Raw genomic sequence first — 24,191 nt, forward strand, 5'->3', positions numbered from 1 at the left:
TGCTGAGCCCTGCGCTGTGGATCTGAGACCCACCCTCACCAGGCGTCTTCCAGGATCCCAGTGCCCCAGAGGTGGGTGCTCTCCTACGCCCATTCTACAGATGCTGCCGCAGAGGCTTGCGGAAGTGATGTCCCTCACGGTCACCCAGTCAGCACTGGAGGGAAACCCAGGCCTGTCTGTGTCCTCCCCAGGACACTGGGTGACACTGCCCTGCCCTGCCCATACCCCTGCCCCCTCCCTCATGACATAGAGTGTCCCCCGTGTGAGCCTGGGTGGGAGGAGAAGGTCGGAGCAGAGCTCCGGGGGTCCCCGGCTGGGGACCCTGCGCCCTATCACTGGTGGGGGTGAGGGCACTGCTTTGTTCGCCTTTGCACCCAGGGAGGATGGCGTGGGTTGAGGGGTCCACATGGGGCCAGAGCCCCCCTCACCTTCAATGATGTGCTTCCTGGAAAGACCTCGCTCAGTCTCCGCTCTGAAAACACAGGCCGACAGCATGAGTGATGCTAAAAGTGGTTTTGGGGAAAATGTTTGTGATGCGACCTTAGGCAAAGCGAAGGAGGTCAGCACACACTCTGGGGACAAAAGCACGAGGCTGCAGGGGCGTGCTCATGCAGGCTGGGCGGGAGGAGGCCTGGGGGGGTGGGGGGACGCTTCTGGTTTTCAGTGTGTTCTTCTGCTTGGCTTGGATTTTCTTTTTTGAGTTTAAGAATGAAACATATTTATAATTTCTAGGAAGCCAATTTTGTCCAGCCCTAGAGAGAATATGGGACCAGGCAGCTGGAGCCCGGCAGGGCTGTTCTGAGGCCCAGGGAAGGTGCAGTGGTTTGGACAGTTCAAGAATTTTCTGTGTCGCAGAATTTTTAAGATGTCATCAGAGAAAATGACAAACCCAGGAAAGAAAAATTAAAAATTAAATAGGGTTTGAGTAGAAGACAAACTCAGCTGAAACAGCTTTTTTGGAACTTGATGTCCTTTAACAGAGATGGGCACCGGCCAGGACAGACAGTGGCACAAAGGCCAGCCCACTCCCGCTGCGGGCACCAGGGGACAAGAAACTGCACTGGGCTCCCAGCCATGGCCGGTCTGTCCAGGACAGGCCCCTGCACCCTCTGTTCCCCCAGGACGACCGTCCTCCCCCCAGCCAGAAGCCTCCTAAATCAGAGGTGTCTGCAGGAGGTGGGGCTGTGGCCGCTGGACCTGACCTCCCCGCCGACAGCATCACCCACGGCTGCACCTACTTTCCTCCCCAGAAGATCTTCGTGGTGATGACCAGGCTGGATCTTCTGTAGACAGAAGAGAACGGGGGTGTTACTGGGCGTGGCCCCTCAGGGGTCCCGTCTTCCCTCTGACCGTCTTCCGCTCTCATACAGGGGTCCTAATACCCTCCTCATGTGGGAGCACGGCTGTGAAATGGGGCACCTCTCTATTATTTGATGTTCGCAGTGTGCTGAGCCTGGGTCCTGGGGTTCCCGTGGAGTCAGGAGACAACTCACAGATGCAAGTAACTAACCAAACTAACCATCATTCCATGGAGGCAACTACCATGTGTCCCCGAGAATAAGACCGGGTCTTATATTACTTTTTACTCCAAAAGACGCATTAGGGCGTAGTTTCAGGGGATGTCTTATGTTTTTCATGTACAACAATCTACATGTATTCAAATATAGTCATGTCATCGTCTCTGGAACATTGTTATAATGTATTAAATGCGTCCGTGTGGCTGACGATCTTAATTAACCGAAGCTTATTTTCCGGGTAGGTCTTATTTTCGGGGAAACACGGTAACTAACCATGTAACTGTAAGTCTGGCAGTGGGGGTCTGACAGATGAACCCGGAGGAGGAGGTGCATTCAGCATTAGGTAGAGGGGGGTCTCAGGGGATGGGGCTCAGCATATATGAAACAGATTGAGGGAGTGGTCGGGCAGAGACTGGTGAAGGTCAAGTGGAGGCCACACCGGGGCTCTGGTGGGTGACAGGAGCAAAAGATGGAAGGAGGCAGTGTTTCAGAAAATTGTGTGGACAGCAGGCAGGGAGCTGGGGGGCCTACTGAGTGAGGGAGAGGTTGGGGTGGGGGTAAGGCCTGGATTGTGAGGGGAGCTCAGCGGTGCTGAGGGGGGGTCTGGGCTGGGGCATCTGAGAGACGGGGGGTGGGAGGGGAAGTGCAGAGACTCAGTTCTCCTGCTTTAAATCCACGAGACAAATGCAGACCCCATGACTCTCTCTCTTGGAGGGGGTGTACGGGGGGGGGGGGATAATGACGGCTGTTCCTGGCTACATTTGACCTTGACCCTTCCCAAGGGAGGGGGTGAGAATGACCCCCGTGGTTGGGGGTCCCTCCCCCTGCCCCCCACCCCAGCTGCTCAGGAAACAGCTCAGGGCCACAAGCACAGGCAGCTGGGGTCACCTCCAGGCAGGAGGAATGACCTAATATAAGGGTCCCTGTGTATTCACCTGACTTAATCAGAGGACTTGCTCATACACACGATTTACTTTAATTAGGGAGTGAGGAGGGATTTATTTTGGCGTCATTAGAGCCAGGAAGAAACAACTTCGGTGGGGCAAGAGGAGGGGTGTATTTCACCCATGTGGAGGCCTGATGCTGAATGGCATTTGCTAGGGGCCTGGGGGGGAGCGGGGGGGGGGCAGCCCAGCTTTATAACAGCTTCTAGTGCTCCTGAAAATAAAGACAGTTGGGCCCAGGGTGTGTCTGCCACTTCAGAGGAAGCTGGGGGCTGGGGCTAGGGGGCCCCAAAGTGCAAGCAAGCGCTCAGCCTGGCGGTCCGAGGAGGGTGGGAACGGCCTGACAAGGGACAGCAGGCTCCTGACCTGCGTCCCAGGGGGTCAGCCCAGAGGGACACGGGGGTGTCCTAAAAGCTGCCCCTTCCCTGGTGAGTGTGACACGTCCGGCTCTGGGCTGGGCGGGTGTTTTACAGACTTGGGCCATTGGAGCCTCAGGACAGCCCTACCAGGGAGGTGGGGACATAAGCTCCAGAGAGGTGAGACACTTGCCAAGTCCTGTGGACAGGGCAGAACGGTGGATTCCAGCCCCTGGGAAGGACCCTGAGTCCCTCTCTTCTTGGCAGCACTTCTGCCGTACGGGGGCCATCTGGGGAGTTCTCACGTCCAGCTCTTTCTGGCCTAAGTCAGCTTTGCAGCCTGGGACCTGGCCCTCTACACCCCTGCAAACAAGCTAGGTGAGAGGTGGAGGGGCCGAGCTGGGGGGCCAGGGCCTCCACTTGACTCATTCTCACGGAGATGCCTCCTGACTTGGAGAACTGAAGCGTGCGCCTGACTTGGCGACTGACTCAGTGGAAGCTCCCTCACCTCCTCACAGCCCCTGGCTCCCAGGGGCCGCACGCCTGCATGGGGCTACCTCCATTCTGGGACAGTCTTCCCTTCCCAATGAGACATATTCTGGGACTTCCAGGCCTTAGGAAGATGGGCAGGCTGGACAAGGGCCGACGAAGCAAACCCCGGACACTCTCCTGGCAAACAGGAAAGGACAGCAACCGGGACCCAAGCCAGCGCTTGCCCTGGGCTACCTGCCCACCCCATCCCAGACCCCAGAACGCATCTGCCCTCACGGAGCCCTCCCTTCCCCCTGGCCTTCTCCAGGCTCTTCCTGTGTGTGCACCCTGGACACCAACCACACAGAGAGCAGTCATTACCTCCATCCCTTCTTCTTAATGATGTTCCCTAAAACAACTTCCGCCCTGCAAAAGAGACAGACAGGAGATTTCATTACAGCGTAACAGAAACATCAAACCTCACTCCACCGTGACAATCGGCCACTTGGCCCCTCTGTGAAGGTGCCCCTGGGGCCAGAGAGCCAGGCTGTCAATGCCCGCCGTGGCTCAGGCAGCTCACTTGAGACAGCGAGCCTGGGAGCAGCTGTGCTACTCGCTCACGGAGCTCGCCGTGGGCACATGTCCCCACAGGCATTGTCCAAGCAGCAGTGGGTCCGGCTCTCAGAGGAGGAAGGAGCCCACGTCCTGCTCAGCTGGACCGTAGCACCCCATCTCCCCGGCTGGCGGCAAACTCACCGGGGAAAATGCAGCATCATGTGGGCGAAGTTTCCAGAGAAGTATGTTTTTTAAAAGGTAAATTATTCATCTGTTTTCAGAGACAATGAACCTGTCTTCAGGGGCAGGGGCTGAATCTGCAGCAGAGGGTGTGCGTGTGTACGCGTGTGCTCCTCTTGCTTCTTGCTTTTGAACAACAGACAGACAGACACCATGCTGACCGCTGTCTGTCCTGTTTGGCCCCACTCAGGGCCCTGCACCAAAATCGGGCCAGCCAGAGTCACAGGTGAGCTGTTCCAGCCTCATTTGGCACTGCAGTGCTGGATTTTTAATTTTTTAACGTTTTAACTTTTAAGAACTTTTTGCTTGTAGCAAAATGTTTCTGAGCGAGAACAAGGGAGAGAGAATGAGCCACACTCAGTACCACATTCAATTATATAAGCGCCTGAGTCATCCACTCAGAGACAACAGGCTCTAATTTGCAAGCTGTTTAGAATACATTCTGAATGCTCTTCATTTTTGGTCAAGATGCACAGATTCACTCAGCCCTGGGCCTCTTCCTTTCATTCCTTGGTCCCTCACTTGTGGGACAAAGGATCAGGAAAGGAAGAAGAGAGAAAAGTAAGCCGTGGTCCTGGGGTTACAGGAACTGTAGACAGAGGTAACCACCGCCTGTTGCTGGTGGCCGTGGATTCTTGTGGCTGTGGGGTTGGTGAGGCTGGCACCTGTCCAAGGGGGCACAAATCCTGCAGCTCTCTGGGAAGCGCCCAAATTCACATTAGCATGAGAAGCAGGGGGACTCAGCAAGTTATGTGGTTGGTACCCTGCTTATTGAAAGGGACAGCACCTGGCCTATCACCGCTGGAGCTACCCGGCAGCCCTTTGCCGCGTGCAGCCTCTCCCTGCCTGTCCCTTGGCATATAGTACCCAGCTTCCCCGGGTGGGCGACTGCTGGCACGAGGCATTGATGGGCGAGTAGGCAGATTCAGTGTCCGGAGAGGAGTGGAGGGCAGGATGAGGGCAGTGGGCTCCAGGGGCAACAACCCACGAGGCCTCTCCCCAAGTTCTCGGTTTCTGGCAAGGGGATTCCAAGACGCACTGAGGCTCCCCGGGACCCAGTGTGCTTGCCCTAGTATACCAGCCCTGGGTGCCCCTTAATCAGGGGGTAGTGAAGAAAGAGACACCGAGAGTGTGGCTGCCGTGAAATGGAGCGTGCGGGCCCCTGCACAGCGAGCTGCACAGGGCTGCCTCCCGCACGTGGGTGCAATGGTAAGGCACAGGCTGCGGTGCTCAGAACGAGACGGGGGAGGGCTCCTGTGCCTTTGCACTGGGCTTCTCCACCTCGGACCTTTGGCTAGCTCGTCTGACCAGAAAGCGGTTCACTTTCATGGGAAGCGGCTGCCAGTTTGGAGGCGTTGGGAGGGGCTGTGGCGTCAGGAGGGGCAGAGGGCTGCTGAAGTCGGTTAGAGGAAATTTAGGGGTCCCAGTGGAGACCCCCAGGGCTGTCCGATCCTCAGACCCTGGGTCAGGACTTGAGCAGAGGCCCAGCTGGGTTTCCTGATTTGGGCCCCACTGCAGGCTGCAGGCACTAACCCGGAGCCTAGCATGGCAGGTGCTTGCCCTGTGGCCTGGGTGCATAGCAGGCCAGGCTGCTTCCAGCCCAGCTGAAGGGAATGTGGCTCGCTCCAGGCAGGAGGGGCCAGAGGGAGGAGGAAAGAGAGCCAACAAATGACTTCACAAACAAAGCTGACTTTTGGAAACCTGATGCAGGAGAGTGGATGATTTGATTACAGCCCGTCTTTAAAACTGAAGCCAGCAGCCTTGGCTGAAGAGGGCTTTTACATAATTGAGTAGGAAAGTTCACTGCCAAATATGAAGTGCTTTTTACAGAGCTCGGCTCGGCTCACGGGACCCCACTCTCCCCAGCTCCAGAGGCCCTGATTCTCTGCCGCCCTAATCGCACCATTAAGACGTGAAAATGTCCAGTGTGTGGTGCTGGCCACAGGTCACGGGCACAGCAGGAGAGCCCCGGATGACAGCTTAATCGTGGCCCCACACAGCTTCTTTGGCACCAGAGAGGCTGAGGTCATTTCGGTGCGTGGACACATGGGGAGTTTGGCAAGTGACCAGTGTCTAAGTGTGCTGCGATTCTGGCCCCATGAAAACAACACGCCCTCGGGCCATTCAGAATTGAGAAAAGTGGGCAGAGTGGGAGGCGTGAAGTGTCTGGGGAAGCAGAGCCACAGGCTCTTCCCAGGGGAGCAGTGGCTCGTCTGGCTCTTTCCCACGAGAAAAGACACGTACTTGCCCGCCGCGTAGACTTCCGCGGTATCGAAGAGGTTGATGCCATTGTCGTAGGCCAAGGTCATTAGCTGCTCCGCCATCTGAAACGAGACAACCGGGGCAGCTCTCAGGTGGCACTGTCCTACCAGCCTGGGGGCAGTGCCTGTATTGGGGCTCCCCTCGTCCTCTTCTGCCACAGGATGGACGGGCATGGAGGCAGCACTCAGGAACAGACCCGTAGAGAAAAAAGAAGAAAGAAAACAAAACGAATGAAGAAACAGCCTAGGGACTGTGAGTTTCTGTCGAGCAGGGACTCCATCTGTTGGGTCCTCTGGGCAGGCTTTGCACCTGTGCTGGATTAGTGTCTTTTCAAGTTCAGGTCTACCCAGAGCTTTAGGATGTGATCTTATGCGCACATGGGGCTTTGCAGATGTCATCAGTTTATTTAAGTCGAGGTCACACTGCTTTGGGGTGGACCCTAAATCCACTAGGAGGGGTGTCCTTATAAGAACAGACGCAGACATACAAGGAAGACGCCATGTGGAGATGGAGCAGAACGGGGGTGGCGTGTCTACACGCCAAGTCTGCCCAGGATCACCGGCTCCCAGCAGAGCGGGGGCTGAGGAATGGAACGGACCCCTTCAGGGTCTGGGTGGGAACGCAGCCCTCCTGACACCTTGATTTTGGATTTCTGGCATCCAGGACTGTGAGAGAATAAATTTCTGGTTTCTAAGGCACTCAGCTGTAGGGCTTTGTCATGGCCGACTGGGGAAAGGAACAGCCCACAGCAGGAGTGCACAAGATCATGGCAGAATGAATATTTTAAAGCTACGGCTAGAATGCATCCTGTGATGCCGTAGCCCACTGAATCCTTCCCAGCAATGGCATGAAAACGATATTATTATTGTTTGCAGATGGAGAAACGGCCATCCTCAGCTAGCACTCTGGCTTTGGCCCGGTTCTCCAATGCCTTGCAGGCAGGGGCTGACGACTAGCCTCCAACTGGTAATGGGGGTGAAGAGAAAGGATCGGGGGAAGACAGCCTACAACTGACAGCCCCCTCCAAGAGGTAGTAGAGAAGGGGCCCCCGAATTCTCCTGGCACTCTGGACAGGGCAGGTGTCCCTCTGAGTGTCACGGATCCAAACTCCCCCATCCCCCACTTCTCCAAGCTCAGCTCAGAGCACCAAGCCCCCTCCCCAGCTAGCGCAGGGTGCGGTGAACGATACTTAAACCCTAAAAAGCTGCAGGACAGAAGCTTCACAGAGCTTCTCCCAATTCCAAACTTAGAAGCTCCCCCCACCAGACAGGTATGGAGAGCGAGGTTGGTGGCCGGTGGGGATCAGTGGGGTGGATGAGGGGCTCACACGCTGCCCGAGGGAAGGCGGTCAGGTGCGACCACATCTTTTGGTTTTTTTAAGAGAAGCGAGAAATCCAGGATTCTTTCTTTTTTGGGGGGGAGGGCATCTGGTTTTCTAATGTCTGCGATGAACCCTAAAGATTTCAGATCCTGAGCAGTTAGCTGCCGCCGCCTGAATCCAAGGCCAGGGCATGGTAATGCCATTGCTGGAGGAGTTCTCTGGACTCTGCAGCTCTAGTGTAAGTGTGTCAAGTGTATCGTACACGTTCTCCTGCCCCCACGCCCTCCTCCTGCTGCTGCACCCCTCCCGCGCATCTCCCTCTACCCTAGGGCCCCTTTCTTGTCTTTGGTGCTCCAGGCACACGAGGTTCCTTGATGGGTTCTGTCTTCATCCCAACTTTTCCCGATACGTCCCACCAGGCCGCCGGACCCTACCCTGATGGGGCCGTACAGACGCTTCAGGGAGCAAGCTGTCTCCTGGGGAGGGCTCTGGGCAGAGGTGACTCAGGGCAAGGCTCCTCTTGTTGTATTTCAGACACACGCATAGTTTCTTACACCGAGGGAAGCGTGCTACAGGATTCTGCACTTTGTTTTTGTCACTTACAATACAACCTGGAAATCAGTCCATGTCAGGTCACGGAGACCTCCTGCATTACGTGGTTTTTTTTTTTTTTAAATGTATTAAAAAATGAAAAACGGTGATAAAATATACGTAAAATGATCATTTTAACCATTTTCACGTGTGCAGTTCTGTGGCATTAAGTAGATTCACGCTGTTGTGCAAGCAGCCCCACCATCCATTTCCAGAACTCTTTTATCTTCCCCGACTGAAACCCTGTCCCCGTAAACACTAACACCCCATTGCACCACCCCCAGCCCCTGACACCCACCAGTCTACTTTCAGTCTCTACGCATCTGACTCCACTGAGGAGCTCACACGAATGGAATCATACAGTACTTGTCCTTCTGTGACTGGCTTACTTATTTCACTTGGCATGATACCCTCAAGGTTCACTCATGCTGTAGCATGTGACAGGATTTACAGGGCTGAGTTTTGACAGGCAATCAGGAGATCATCAGGCAGGCTGGGGGAGAGTGGGTGGAGGAGGGGGCGTTGCAGGCAGAGGGACCAGTGTATGCCTGCTGTACCTGCAGTCTTGCCCACCTGGGCCCAGGTCACACACCTAGGCCTCCTCACTCAGTCACCTTTCTCTCAATCTGGCACGGAAACCTTCAGCCAGTCCTGTCTGCTTCCCCTTGCAAACCGATCCAGCGTCTGAGCACTCCTGCCACATCCACTCTGCCCACCCGGTCCAAGCTAGGGCGTCCTTCAGCTGGGTTTTTGCTGTAGACCCACAACTCGCTGCCCCTCTCCCTGTCTCCTCTCCTCCTCTCCCCCCGCTCCCCCCGGCCAAGTGTGGCCCAGGGACCAGCAACGTCAGCATGAGAAATGCATCAGGCTCTGTCCGGACCTGCCACGTCAGACTCGGCAAATCTCCACGGGGTCCTGCACATGTTAGTTTGAGAAGCAGCCCTCTGAGTGGCCTCCTCACATGTAACAGCCAGTGAGCCTTTTAGGGTCAAATTTCTTCTTTGCTAAAAGCCCCCAGTGGCTTCCATGCCATGGATGGTCAAAGCCAAAGTCCCCAGCAGGACCGATTAAATTTAGGGTATCAAGAGGGGGAGATTATCCTGGATCACCTAAGTGGGTCCTAAATGCCATCATCACACGTGTCTTTACGAGAGAGAGGCAGGGGGAGATTTGCACAGGAGGAACAGAAGGGGGTGTGACCACTGGGGCTGGACTGGTGTGTCCACACGTGAGCATGGCCGAAGAGGCAAAAGGCATTCCTCCCAGGAGCCTCCACGGCGAGTGTGGCTTTGCCCTCACCTTGCTCTCAGCCGCTGATACTGATTTTAGACTTCTGGACTCCACACTGTGAGAGAACAAATCTCTGGTGTTTCTAGACCACGCCGTTGGTGGTCACTTGTTACAGCACCCACAGGACACGAATGCACCCTCCATGGCACGTTGAACCCTCAGGGATAAGACGAGCTTGCTGTCTGTCCCCCTCACCAGAGAGAGCAGCCTGGGGGCAGGGACCTGGGACCCAGCACTCGGTAGCTGCTCAGCAGGCATGAGTCGAGTGGATCCTGTCTTCCAGCTGGCTCCGGTGGTTCCTAGACCAACTGCTGCAACCGCCTCCTCACTGCCCCTGGCCACTCCTCTCTCCGCTCTATCACCCCAGAGAGGCCTTCTCCTCCTTCCACCTGAGCAGCCCTGTGAGGTCACAGAAGGGGCACTAAACCTGAGGGGGGAACCTGACTCTGACTAGGGCAGCTCTGAGACCTGGCCGTGTGATCTGAGTTTTACTAACATTGTCTGCTTCCTCTGTGGCTGGTTCCTCTTCGCCCGGCCCACTGGGGCCTCCCTGCCTGGGATGACAGCCCTACAGGTGACAGCTGCTGAGACCCCGCAGGACAGGGAACGGCAAACCTTTTCTGTAAAGGCCTAGAAGGTAAATATTCTAGGCTGTGCGGGCCAGATGGTCTCTCTGGCCGATACTCAAGTCTGCTTTGTGTCGTGCAAGCAGCCACAGACAATATGAAGGTGAGTAGGTATGGTGCCTGCCAATAAAACTTTATTTACAAAAACTGGCTGTGGAATTCAGAGTCAGAGACTACATTAGAGGTTAACCAGGGGCTGGGGAGTTGTTGCTTAATGGGTACAGAGTGATGAAAAATTCTGGAAATGGACCGTGGTGATGGTCGCATAGCAAATGAATGTACTTAATGTCACTGACCTGTACACTTAGAAATGGTTAGCATGGTAAATTTTATGTTATGCGTGTTTTAACCATAGTAAAAATGGTTCAAATGGCAAATCTTATGTTTCAAATAGCTAATAAAAAAGAAAAAGCTAAAAAGAAAAAAAATAATAGGTGGGGGGCCACATTTGGCCCGCTGGCTCTCTCGCGCTGACATTTGCAGCGTCCCACCATGGAACACCCATGTGCCACAGTAAATCCAACAGCGGCTTGTTTCTGTACCTCCCTGGCACCTGCGCACAGTGTTTGGCACACAAGAGGTAACTCTGGATTCCTGGGCATGTTGCCTTCCTTTGGACATAGGCTTAACAAGGAACACGGCGCTCTAGACGGGGCTTCCTGTCTGGAATGCCCAGTGGGGCCGTGGGGCTTCCCTGGGGTTGGGCAGCACTCATGTCCCTCTGAGCCTGGGATAGTTCTGGCTTCCTCGTGGCACCAACCCGGTTGGCTCAGGCCCAGCAGGCAGCCAGCTGAAGACTAAAACGCAGGCATTCTTCATCTGAACGTGGCGAGTTGGGCCCCTTATCCTACACATACTGATTGCTTGGGGCACTACCTGTAAGTGAAAATTCGGCTTGCTCCTAAACTCAATCATTTGCACCCGCCAAGACCTTTTAGAGTCCTGAATCTGTCATCTATTGTATCTGCTGTCCTCCCAGCTTTGCGTCACCTGAAAACGACTTCTAATGTTTCCATACATGTCGCTGTGTCCCTGACGGGGACATGGCAGAGGCAGCCGGGGCTGCCATCAGATCACTAATCAATACCCTCTGGGGACGATGATCTGCTGGTGAAAAGGTCACCTAATTGGATGGTCGCCATCCGCCACTTCTCTCCGTCTTTCCCACAAGGACACCACATGCAGTGTAGCCAGTGCTGTGTGGAAATGAAGTCACGCCCTCCCAGAATTCTCCCGTGTATGAATTTAGTGACTACATGGAGAGGGAAACAGGCGAGTCAGACTCGACCCCTCCGGGTGACCACGTCCTGGTGGGTGTTGGGGCTCCCGCTTCCAGTCTCAGTGCTTGGGACCAATCGGCTGGTCCCTTGCGCCTTAAACACTGCCGCCTTCACCCCGAGACAGCCCAGCCCCAACCCCTCAAAGCAAGGCCCAAGAATTCTCGAACCCATGCCATCATAACAAGAAAAAGGAACAGAAACACAAACTAAATGCATTTAGATCGTGACCGAAGCAAAGCTTTTCCTTTGAAAACTAACCGAGCAACCACAGCTTAACAGGGTCTCAAATGAACTCACGTATTAATTTTTAACGCAACAGTAAGTAGGACAAATGTGAACATGGCTTCTTGTGCAGACATCCAGAGGTCGCCGAGCAAATGCCACTGTTCTAGGAACGCACACAGCGCTCTCCGGGACAGACCCAGGGACACAAGCATCTCAGTTGTGAAGAGAGCCGCCCCAGCAAGTGTGTGTCATGACGCTAGTGCACACAACTGACGCCAGCCCTGGGGGCTGTGCAGCAGGAGCCTGGGGAGACGTAAATCTGCTCAGGCCTCAGCTGGGAGCAGAGTCTGCGGAACTTGCTCTCTCAGCCGCCTCAGCAGACAGTTACTGAAGTTGCAAATTCGCATGGGCATGCTCCGTAGCAGCAGCTTACAGAGGCACGGGGCTTTATAATTTGGAAAACCTGCCCTCCCTGAATGTTCCTGGACCACTGCAGAGGACCAACCCGAGGTGCTGGGACTTGAGGAGACTTGCTGAAGCCCCAAGGCACCCGGCTGCTAAGTGTGGTCTGGCTGCTGGGGCTCCCACAAGGCCAGGAAGAGGGGAGCCGAGGCAGCTGCAGGGCACAGACCCACTGGGGCACTCAGCGCCGTCACCACGTGCTTGGCGGGGGCTGCCCTTCTTGGGGTCTGGGGGAATGAGAGAGCCCTGTCTTACCTCGTCGGTGATCTGGCCTCCGAAGGTCACCCATGTTCCTGGAAGGAGACACACAGGCTCAAGTCAGAGGACCTCCCCAGGAAGCCCACATGTCCCCTCCCTGGGTGCTGGGACCTGAGGCTGGGGTACAGGGCAACAGCCACAGGCTCTGCTCTGTGGTGAACATGTTCTTGGCATGTGTGGATACCTGGCCTTAGGGCAAGTGTCCCTCTCTTGGGGCCACCAAACCAAGGGGACAGGATGTGCCCAGAGCAGGCAGCAGGCCGAAGGGCTTTGAAACGCTGGTTGCGGCTCCCGTTCCAGGGACAGGCCGCAGGGAGCAGGACAAGGGGCGTCTCCCCGAAAATGGGGAAGGTCTGACGGCCTTGTCTTCGTGTTTGCCACATGGCGTGTGTGTGCGTGCGTGCGTGTGTGCGTGTGTGTGTGTGTGTGTGTGGAACAGATATGGTGTGCATTGTAGAGGAGGAGGGACAGCGTGATTTTGGAATGGAGCTCACACCTTGGAAAAGAGGAAAAAGCCCGCATCTCTGTCCCCCTCCCTCTCTTTGCCATCCCCCTTGCTTCCTGGTTACCATGGCAACAGACAGATTGACAGACATCCTAGTTCTGGGTGCTGCTCCCTCCCTGTCCCCTGGGGGGGCCCCCTTCAGTTCTTGCCCAGCCCTCCCACAGTCCCCTGCTTCCTTGGGGGGCACTGGACCAAGGGGCCTCCATACTCACCAAGCCCCAGGCAGGACACCCGCAGGCCCGACTTGCCCAGGTTCCTGAAAACAAAACGCTGTGTGAGTTCTCAGCAGCCAGTGCAGGACCTGCCAGCCGGCTTGGGCCCTCCACTGCTCCCAGTGCCAGCCCCCAGAGCTCCCCATCCCAGCTAATGCTCGTTTGGAGGCTCTGAAAGCAAGAGGGACGTTCAGGGGAAGGCCTGCTGCTCTCTTGTCCCTGAGGGTCCAGGGCCAATTGTCCCCCCTCCACACACACACCAGGGATTCGCCGCACTGTTGGGACAGGCCATGCTGGTGACAATGCTGGAGGACCACCTCAGGGAGAGAATGATGAAATGGACACGTCGTATCTCACAGGCTGAAACAAACTGACTCAGGCCTATGGTACCGGCGACGGGACGTCCTCCTATAACAAATTCCTCTTTCCGTTTCTTTAGTGTCACATTTGTGATTTTGTGTATCTTTACTGCTGTCTGAGAAGCTGAGCAGAAGTTAGTCCCACTTCACGGGCCACGTGACCCAGGGACTTGTCCCTCAGTAGTGGGAAAGGGGGGAGACAAGAGCTCCATCGTGGGGTGCTGGTTCCTGCCCTGGGCTGAGCCGTGAGCCGAGCCCTGAGCCGGGGCCACTCAGTAGGGGGAGATCCAGACTCCCTTCTAGCATACAGGCTGCCCAGGGCTCTGTCATGGGCCCACTGAAGCGCCCCTCCATGAGGCACATGCCAGGTCCCCATGAATGGGCCAGGGGCCATCACTAATGTCCTCAGGGGGTCATGGAGGGTGGCAGCGCCCCGCTGAGCCCTGGGAGGCCAGTCCATCCTGACACAGGCTGGCTGGGAGCTTGGGGGGCAACAGCAGGCCGGGTGGCCCTCAAGTATCCTGTCACCAGTCCCCCGACAGCAGGTGGGGCTGGCACCTGCCTTTTCCTGATACTGTGATTCCCACTTTATGGAAGAACACACTAAACATGTCCAGGAGTGGAGGAGCTGGGTTCCACCCAGCAGCTGGCTTGGGAAGCATACTCCCAGCCACGGTGGCATGCCTCCCACCCCGCATTTTCTGGTGACACAGGATGTGAGCTGCCCAGATGGTGAAGTTGATAAGTGGCAGGGCGGGTGTCCCAGCCATAGCTGGGCGCTGACTTTTCGTGTTGGACTCCATTTCCCTCCTGGGATCCCTGCTGGCAACCTAGTCCTGGGACCAGCCCGGGTGTGATATCCTTCTAGGCAGTGGGAAGTCAGACTGCTGCGAGACACAGAGGGAGAACCCCAGCCTCCTTCCCCAAGGGCCCCCCACTGTTTCCCTGTGCTACCCCACTTTTAACTTTAGTGGGTAATGTGTCCTCAGTTCCTCTACCCAAACCCAGTCCCCTGGGAAGGAGGTGTGGGGCGCGAGCCCGAGCGGCTGCTCTCTGATACAGGCCCACTCTGACCTTCTGCAGCCTTAGTTTCCCTGGGTACAAGACCCTTGGACCCCACCCATATCACAGGCTGTCGGTGGTGGGGGGAGGGCGGACTAAACTTGGAAGCAGTTTGAACACTGTTTGATGTGTTACCGAACTTAAGGTAGGTTGAAATTACCAGGCTTTCTTGTCGAATTTCCCATTCAAAGCAGCCCAGCTGCCAGCTCACTGTCCTTACAGGACTGAAGGGGACCCTCCTAAATGAGGATGCAATAGCAGCTGATTTCTCTTTGGGGCGGGGAGAGGCAAGGCAGAGGTTCAGAGGCCGGAGTGCAAATCCTGGTGCAGCCTGTGTGCCCCTGCGCAGGTCAGGTAAGGTAAGAGCCGGGGCTCCCCTGTGCTCATCGGCAAAAAGGGCTCACCAGGGCACCTCTCGGGGTGGCCGTGAGGATGACATAACACACGTGCCGGGTGTCACTCCGAGAGGCAGCACAGACAGGACAGAGGCCTGGCTCCTCATATGAAAAACAACAGACAGATACAAAAGGCTTTACATATCACGGTGTGAAAAAGGGAACACGAGGAAGTCTGCCCTCGTCTTTTCCCCTGTAAGTCGGTGAAATAATCGTTAAGATGCCGCAGCATGGCTTATATGCTCCAGCCTAGAAGAACCTCGTTTGCGACGGCTGGAAAGGCAGGCCTGACTCATCACCTATCCACTCACATCAGGCCAGGTGTACTTAGCAGTTGAGGTAATTTTTCCCACGCTACCTAGAAAGTACCTGTGACGAGAAATCAGAACATTGCTCATAAGCAGTCTGGTAATGAAGCAAAAGGACTGCATGTTCTTTCTGATCAGTGGATCTTAACTGTTCTGGGGACTAAAACAGACCACTCTGTGAACATGTGCTCAAACACAAAAGCCCTCAGAACCTCGTTTGCGACGCCCAGGTGTTCGCAGAGCCATAGGGCACCTGGTCTAGATAAGTCCAGGTGCTGGAGTAGGGCTGAGCCTCCCTCCTGCACAACCACCCCCATGTTGGACCATGGGGAATCAATTTCCTGGCCAGGCACTGAGGAAGGCCAGGCTTTTGAGTGTCCTCCTGCATTTTCCCTTTCATCAGTGTGGAACCAAGTGCCAGGACGTGCTACGTGCTCAGGGGACGAGTGGATTTGGCAGTAGACTAGTGGTGACAACAGAACGCCAGGGTGAACTCGTATGTGTCTGTGGCTGAAAATGCACGCGGCCTCTCACCACCAGAATGGGCTGCATTTCCTCCCAAGCCAGGGCAGGACCCAGGGCGCCTGGCTGACTAGCTGCTTCTCCACCCACTGCCCAACAGGAATGATTTAACAAAACTAGGGCACCGCGTGATGCCTCAATTCCCCCGCTCGAGCTGTTTCCCCATTAAAATGACAGTATTAGTTCTGCCATCCACTGCCAGGCCTCAAGAGAATGAATGAGAAAGGACAGGGTGTCTCCGGGCTAAAACCTTTAGAGATATGCTGTTCAGTGGGGGTGGGGCTCTCAAGAAATCACAGCCTGGTCTGGACCGCGGCTGGTGACACACTCGCTGCCATTCGAAACTTTCAAGAGGCCAAAGGCACTTCCTACAGACTTTTCTCCCCTAATTAGAACCTGACACAACGATAAAATAGTTGGCTAAATCTCTACACCCAAATAACGTTAGTCTTCGTTAATTTGACTCATGTCTCTTCTAGGGTCTGGAAACCCTCTAATGAGGACTTGCAGGTTTAACCTTTGCCAAGAAAAGCTCTGAGAGGCCCGTCAAGCAGCCCCCCTCACTCACCCCCAAACACTGCACCTCACACTCTGGGCAATTACAGATCCTTTAAAATAGTTCAGGGCCTTTCACTGCAGCCATCTGGATTGAGGACAAAAATCTGATCAAGTGATGGAAAGAAACATGGCGTTGATGATCTGGTTTGACGAAGAAGGGACCAGGATGCTTTGCGGTCACTGTGGGGTGACTACCTGTTTACAGGTCTGTGCTGCTCCCAGATTCCAGGCTCCCTAAGCACGGGCCTGGGTTTCCAGGATTTCTTCTTTAGATTGCAGCTGGCAGTGGCAGGGTCCCGAGGGTGTAACTCTGGGTGAGAGGCCCAGACCCTGGAGCAGACCTGGGGACCCAATGCTGGCTCCTCCCTTTACTCACTGTGCTTGGTCTCCCAGCTCCCCTCACACTGAGCACCTCTTAGTCCCTCCGGCAAGAATGTGGCAGCCTGGGGCTGGCCACACACCTTTAGTTCCCTTAACACTGACAGGTGTGGCTGGAGGCCGCCGCCTGGCCCTGAAGGGCACCGCTGGGAGGGGCCAGCTTCCTAAGGAGATGGGGGGGCACAGACTGAGATCAGGCCCCCTGCAGCCTCCACCAGCATCCTGGCTATGGCCCTGGGACAGTCATTATGGAGCAACCCCCTGGGGCAAGGGTCTGTGAGGCAGGTACCCATGAGCAGGAACCCCCCCCCCCCGCTCAGCAAGGGCACCCGGGGGTTTGGATTCTGACATCCATCTCAGCTGGTATGAAACATCCTTCCGGGGTATGAACCCACCTCCCCTTCCCACATCCCAAGTGAAGCCCTCCTGGCCCAGCCACATGTAAGGACACACAAGGGCTAGCAGTTAGGAAGTGCTGGGGCTGGGATCTGAACCCAGGTCCTCAGACTGCAAACCCCTCCAGTCCAACGAGTGTCGCTCCTTATCGTCGGTCTCGCCCTCCGGCCTCCAGCATGCGTCACACACGCACGCATGCACACACGTATGTGCACACACACAGATGCACACACAGTCATCCTGGGCACACACTGTTATCAGGCTCTTTGCGATCTACTCCTCAGTGGGTCTTAGGATCTCAGGAGGGAAAGCACGTTAACAGCCACGCTTTCCACTGACACGGTACTTTACAGTTTTAGAAATGGTCTCTTGTATGAACTCCTTTGAGGATCCTAGGATTGACTTAAAAATCGTAGCAGGGACCAGGTATCAAACTAAAAAAGTGTTTACTCCTACCGTGTTTCCCTGAAAATAAGACCGGGTCTTATACTAAGTTTTGCTCCAAAAGACGCATTAGGGCTTATGTTCAGGGGATGTCACCCTGAAAAATCATGCCAGGGCTTATTTTCCGGTTAGGTCTTATTTTCGGGGAAACACAGTAGCTTTTGATCCCCACTTAAAAGATACAAATCCCCAGAGATTCCAGAATAGCTAATTCCATGCTGCATTGTCCTCGCTGAGCTTAGAGGATAGGACAAAACCTTTTGACCCCCGAGGTTCATTACAGAATGCCAAACCTCGCCCCAGGACTCAGTTATTCCAGAATTCTGGAGGAGGCATGGGACTTACGACTCGGTTCTTTCCATGAGGTCCTACTTTGGGGCTTTGGTTTTGGGGAGGTTTGAGCTATGCGTCTCGGTTGTCAGAATTCTCTCACTTTTGAGTTGCCACCAAACACCAGCTGTTAACCAGTCTCCTCAAATACAACTAGAAATGTCTGTGGCCTTTTCAGAGGCTGGTAGCCATGTGACTGAGTCACAGAGAGAAGACTTGGGAACACTTTCCTGGGAAACCCGGGAACCAGAAACCTAACCTAGCTTTTCCAGTTTACGCAGGCAGTTTGTTGTAAGGACCCCCTTCTCCCAGGAACAATGTTCTTGAAGCAACAAGGGGCTCTGGGCGCAGAGAGACTCATGGGGGATAAGAAAGGCCAGACCTCCAGCAGGGTGCCCCCTGCCCCTGCCCCAGGGGCCCTTTGTACAAAGCTGGACCCTCCTTTTCCACCTGGTACATCTGCTGAGCATCTGAGCAGGGCCCTGGGTGGGGCAGTGGGGTGGGAGTGCAAGGGGTAGCAGGAGGGTCCCTGCACCTTACACTCGAGCTTTGCACTCTCTCCACATACAAGTCACAGCAAGACAACCTGCAGCCCTGGGGGACTGAGCCCAGGCAGAGGCACATAGGACAGCCTGTGTCATCATCACCCTGGGGCTGAGCCATCAGCGGGAGACTCCAGATGTGGCTCTGTGGCCTGTGGAGTGTCTGTCCCGCCTAGAGGAACTGGCGCCTGGGTTCTGGCTCAGGTTGGGGAGGGGGGAATTAATTCCATGCCATGGTTCCCCCAATGGTCCCTGACTATCAGACCAATGCTTGTCATCGTGGCCTAACTGCAAAGACAACAGACGACTACCCACAGGGCAGCTTCTGGGGCCCTGTGTGTCCAGGGGTAGGGCAGGGGGTCTGTAGCCAATGCCCGGGGTCCCCAGGAAGAGAAATCATCACAGAGTCCAACGTGGGGGACTTGGCTATTGTAACCCCCCACCCCCCACCTCGGAACAGAAACAAACGGGCAGAAGGAAGAGGAGCCATCATGCACCTTCTGTCCCTACCGTCATGAAAAAACTTGGGGCTGACCCTGAGCCTCGATTTTATTTCTCCTCAGTCTACTAAGGTGAGAAAAAGCACCCCCCTCCCCAGCCTCTCAGCTTGCGAACCACCCAAGTCTGAAGGGATCTGCAGATTTACCAGCTCCCCCAGATCGGCTCGGGGAGCCCCCTGCACCACAAAGCCACCGAGCCTCGTACCTATATTTCATCCCCGGCTGCTTCACGCTGGCGTCACCAGTGCTCGGGTGGCTCTGTGCTGACAGCTGTCCCAGGCTCCGGGCCACCATGGCCACAGTGCGGAAGCGGCCGCGGGTGGCCAGGCTGGGGCTGCTGGCCGCCGGCCGTCCCAGCCGCTCGTCAGGGCCCCGGCCCTTGAGGCCGTGCTCCGAGCACGCGAAGGACACCTGCATGCTGAGGTCGGGCTGACACTCAGTGCCAGGCCGCGTCCCCTCTCCTTCTGGGTTTCGAAGTCATCTGCCCCTGGAAGCCCTTCTCCGCCCCCACAAGGCTTTATCCTAGGAGCCAAGGAGCTGCGAGGCCTTCCTTCAGGAGCGACGGTTCCCGAAGGCAACGACGACGACGGAGATGACGGAGAAAATGCCTGTGCAGCCTCCCAGGGAAGGGAATCAAATTTCCAGAAGCGTGTGAGTAAAGACCGTATCACAGAGGACGCGGAGACCATGTGGCGGTGCCATTTGCTGTCCCATTCACATCTTCCTTGTCTCTGGGGGTCCCTCCTCTGCCCCCACGCTGGTCTGGCTCTGGCTGCCCGGCCCCCAGCCCAGCAGTGTCCAGCAGGGCTGGGCTACCAGCTACTCCTGACCAATGAGCAACACCGTGGCCTCTGACGGGAGAAGGAGGAGGGACGGCCCCTCCGTCGGGGCAGCGGCCTGGGGGCTGAGCTGGGGCTGCTCTCCTGGGGCAGCGGCCTGGCAGCTCGGGGAGCAGCTGTGTCTCCAGGCTTCCCTGAGTCTCTCCGAGGGAGCCTGGAGTGTGACTCCTGGTGTCACACTGTGGGCTGTTGGGACTCCCACCGAGTCAATTAGGTAACCGGTGAGAGGAGCAGGAGGCCCCCGGTGACTCATCATTAATGAGGGGGGATGCTGGGGGTGGGGGTGGGGGGCGCGGCACTGACAGCCACTGGGCCAGCACCGAGCCAGGCAGGCAGTGTAGCCGGCAGACGGCTCAGCTCGCAGGCAGCAGCCCCTGCCAACTCTATCCGCTCGTGATTCTCACCCAGGAAAGTGGGGCTTCCACTGGGGCTTGGCACAAGGAGAAGCCAAATCACCATAAATGTGGAGGACAAAAGGCCACTATTTAGATGACAGTGACACAGATGGCCTGAGGAAAGGAACCCGGGGGTCAGGGACCAGAGACCTGGGCGGTTCCAGCACTTACACAGAACTTACTAGGTCATAGCAGACACTCAATAAATACTTCTGGAATGAATGAATGCATGGATGGAGGGATGAATGAATGAATGAGTGAAGACCCCCCCCACCCCAGTCTCATCCTGCTTTCCCACACTCATGGCTCTGGGGTTCCCTGAAACCCAGAAAGATCCCCGTTAGCAGGAGGGGCTGGTATTGCACTCTGACCCCAACATGCCACTCTTGACCTTCAGGGGGCCCCTGGCCAAAGCTGCCTTTGGGTCCTTTCTTGCCCTTTAGGAGGGGCTGAGAAAGCAGGAAGCAGGTGGTCAGCGGTCTAGCTCAGGCTCCGCTGTTCATTCCCTGTGTGGGTGTCCTGCCCTCTCTGGGCCTCTAGGCCTCCACTGACAAAAAGAGGGACGTGGCCAGAGGAGCCACTCTGTCCCTGCCAGCTGGGACCTGCAGGGGCCTTCCACACCCGCTGGCTGTCCACCCTCTGCTCCGGCAGGACCAAGAGAAGAATCCATCCAGAACTTCGCACAACAGATGGTGGTTGAAGTTGCTCTCAGCCCGGCCCTCTGTTTTTGACACAGAAGTTAGGAAGGAAATCTTGTTGGCTCTTGGGCTCCCTGCTCGTGAGCTGGGCAGCAACTTCCACTCTGAGCCTCAATCCTCAGGGTCTGCTCAGACCACAGTCCAGGTCAAAGGCACGGTTAGGTCACACCTGCAAAGTGCTCACGTGGGGTCTGGTCCTCGGGAAATGCTCACAGGTAGCACGTGCGTCCATGGCCCCCCAGCATAAAGGAATGGCTTTCTGGGGGTGGGAGTCAGTGTAGGCCCATGTGCGAGATTCTCCCCGTGCCCCCAAGTAAGTGTACCCCTATCAACTTCCCCACAAACAGCAGTCTGACTTGGCTGCAGGAGCTACTTCCTGAGGGTGACCTCGGGACACAGGGTCTGGAAGGGCAGAGCTGGGGCCTTTGCCAAGGGGGCCCTGGTAGGTCACAGATGCCACTTACAGAGGCCAGCGGGAGCCCCTGGGACCCACAGGCCCAGCTCTGCCTACCTCTTCCACCTGACCATGTCAGCCTTGGGGCTTGGCCGGCCTCGGTCCCTGAGCCTCCGTGAGCCCCCTGGTGGCAGCGATGGGAAGGTGGGAGGGCGGTCTGCAATGCTGACCCGACTCACCAGCGGCCCGACCCTCCATGAGCTGGATCCTGCCACTTGAGGACAAGGGGCTCCAGTGTTCAGGGAAACCACTGGCCTGCTGAAGAGGCCGGAGACGGCCGACTCTGCCTCCAGCCCCTCCCCAGGGCTCACGGAGCTCATAGTCCCAGGCAGAGTTGCTCAACATCGTACCAGGGCACCAGAGAGCGTGTTACAAATGCAGATTCCTGGGCCCCACCCAGACCAACGGAATCAGCCATTCAGGGGCTGGGCCTGGGAAGCTGTATTTTCATCAAGAGCTTCCAGTGTTTATGCACCTGGCCCGGGGATGTGGGAATCTCCTACTTTGTTCTTTCTTACACATCTCCCTGTGCTCTGGCAAACTCTCGGATCTCACAGAGCTGGCATCTTACTGGTTCTCAGGGGCTGCTCTCCCCCACGTCGTGTGCTCCAAGCGCCACCGAGTTAAGTGAGAGCCACAAAGACTTAGTCTCCTGCCTTATTGCACGACCCAGCAATTCCACTCCTAGGTCTGTGCCCAGAGAGCTGAAAACACACACCCACACAAAAACTTGAACACAGATGCCCACAGTAGCATTAATCACAATAGCGGAAAAAGTGGAAACCACCCAAACGTCCATCAACTGACAAATGGCTAAACAAAACGAGGTCCATCCACAGAGTGGAATGTTACTCAGCCACACAAAGGAACGCAGTACCGACGACACAGGCTGCAGCACAGATGGACCTGCAAACACGGTGCTGAGTGAGAAGCCAGTCACAGAAGGCCACAGAGCACAGGACTCCATTTACATGGGATGTTCAGAGCAGGCAAATCCATAGAGACAGAAAGTAGACGGGTGGTTGCCAGGGGCTGGGGGCGGGGGACACGGGGGAGCTAATGTGGGTGCAGGGTTTCTTTTTGGGGTGATGGAAATGTTCTAAAATGGATTGTGACGACTTCTGCACAACTCTATGGTATACTAACACGACTGAATTATACACTTTAAATGGCTGTGTGGTACGTGAATTATCTCTCAATAAGGCTGCTTCCAATAAAAAAAAAGTCATCTACCGGAAAAGCCTCTGGGACTTCACTCTTACTGTTTCCTGTGGGAGTGCCCTTCCCGTTTCTCTGCCTTTGAACTCATCAGATGGGACCTGCGGGCTGTGAAGCCAGCCCCCAAGCACCAGTAACCTCTCTTCTCCAGTGCCACCGGCCACACCCTCCCCAGTGACAGCAGGGGGCTGGGAACCCTTTGCTGGTTCCCCTAAACATCAGCAGGAGTCAAGACTTCACTGTCCTAGCGCTTGGGACGGAATCCCAGCACCCATCCTATTGGGGCGTGTTGTGGGGACCATGGGAATGGACACCTGACCTCAGAACTGTCCTGGGGAATCCTGGACAAACATGCTGATTCCAGGAGAGAACTGCAAAGCGGAGAAGGTGGGCAGGTGGGGTGTTAAAGGCCGGCCAGTCTGTCACTTTCCACTTGTCCCAAAAAGGGGTCATGATTCCTTATAGTCTTAGAAAGTTCACAAGAATTGACAAGAGTAGGAAGCTGAAACCTTAAAACCTTGACCTGAGCTTGCCCCAGTCAAATGTCACTCCAAAAGGGTCTCTCCTTTCAAATGTGCTTAGATGGACAGGAGGGTGAAGTGGGCTTCAGGAAGAAGCATTGAGCATGGACTGTTCACGGATCCACAACCGACTTTTGGGTTCTTTTCCTGCCTCCCTAGTACCTGCTGTAGTTACAGCCAGCAGTTGGCTCCTGCTGTGATTAACCAGATACGCGGCCACCCCAATTATCAGCTCTGCTGTGTGTCCACAGACTGCCACTGCAGAGAGCTTCCTGGAACAGGGCCTTCCAGCCAGCTGCCTGGGACCCACCTCCCACCCCACCTCCTCTAGGATGGCTTGGAGAGACAGGAAAGCTGGGCCTAGCCAGGTCCTTCCCCAAGATGGGGAAAGGCTCTCCGTGGGAGGGAACGGACACTCTCCCTGCACAGAATGAGGCCCAGGGAGGCTTCAGGCCCGCAGAAGTTTTATAGACGACTTTAAAAGCACAGGCTGAAGCGGCAACTCAAGAGTGAGGATGAATGGCTGTGCCCTGCAGAGGCCAGTACTGCCCCGTACCTGGCAGGCTGCCCTGACTGCTGAACGGAGCAGGGCTGCACCCAAAGGTCACTTCCTGCCCAAGGAGGAAGAGCAGATGCTGGAGAGTTGGGGGCTGCGCAGTGGAGCAGTGGGACAGGAGGTCCTCAGCCACTGAACTTTCTAAGAGCAAAGGGCATCAGACCGGTGGCCTTTCTGGAGGAGGTGTCATCTGGTAGGTAAGAGCTGAAGGAAGACCCCTCAGGGGCAGAGGGCTGTGGCTGTGGCTTCTTTCAGGAGCACACATCCCAGTCAGGTCCAGAGCTACTGGCCTGAAAAGGTGGCTGTGACCTTATTTGGAAATGGGGTCTTTGTAGATGTAATTAAGATGAGGTCATATGGGAGTAGGATGAGCCCTAATTCAAGGACCGCTGTCCTTCTAAAGAGAGACATTTGGAGACAGACAGACACACACAGAGGGAAAACAGCCACGTGAAGATGGAGGCGGGGACTGGAGTCTACAAACCAAGGAGTGCCAGGGGTGTCTGCACCGCCACAAACTGGGGAGGGGCCGGGGTGCCTCCTTCAGAAGCTGGAAGAGGCAGGAAGAATCCGCCCCTAGAGCCTCGAGAGGGTGCGTGGC

At 55.9% G+C, this 24,191-nt stretch overlaps 1 protein-coding gene across 2 annotated transcripts in view; it reads right to left on the reverse strand.

Annotated features, from left to right (window-relative positions):
• Positions 1-24,191, reverse strand: part of KCNAB2 (potassium voltage-gated channel subfamily A regulatory beta subunit 2) — an 84,392-nt gene that overhangs the window by 12,838 nt on the left and 47,363 nt on the right. For both annotated transcript variants that reach the window (XM_081057251.1, XM_081057252.1), the window contains exons 4-9: positions 13,116-13,159; positions 12,396-12,433; positions 6,328-6,407; positions 3,670-3,714; positions 1,239-1,283; positions 429-472 (exon numbers count right to left, since the gene is read on the reverse strand). In XM_081057251.1, coding sequence (XP_080913377.1) covers positions 429-472; positions 1,239-1,283; positions 3,670-3,714; positions 6,328-6,407; positions 12,396-12,433; positions 13,116-13,159 — 296 coding nt within the window. The remainder of the gene's footprint in view (positions 1-428; positions 473-1,238; positions 1,284-3,669; positions 3,715-6,327; positions 6,408-12,395; positions 12,434-13,115; positions 13,160-24,191) is intronic.

Source organism: Rhinolophus hipposideros (assembly GCF_964194185.1).
Source record: "Rhinolophus hipposideros genome assembly, chromosome: 8".
Taxonomy (NCBI): Eukaryota; Metazoa; Chordata; class Mammalia; order Chiroptera; family Rhinolophidae; genus Rhinolophus; species Rhinolophus hipposideros.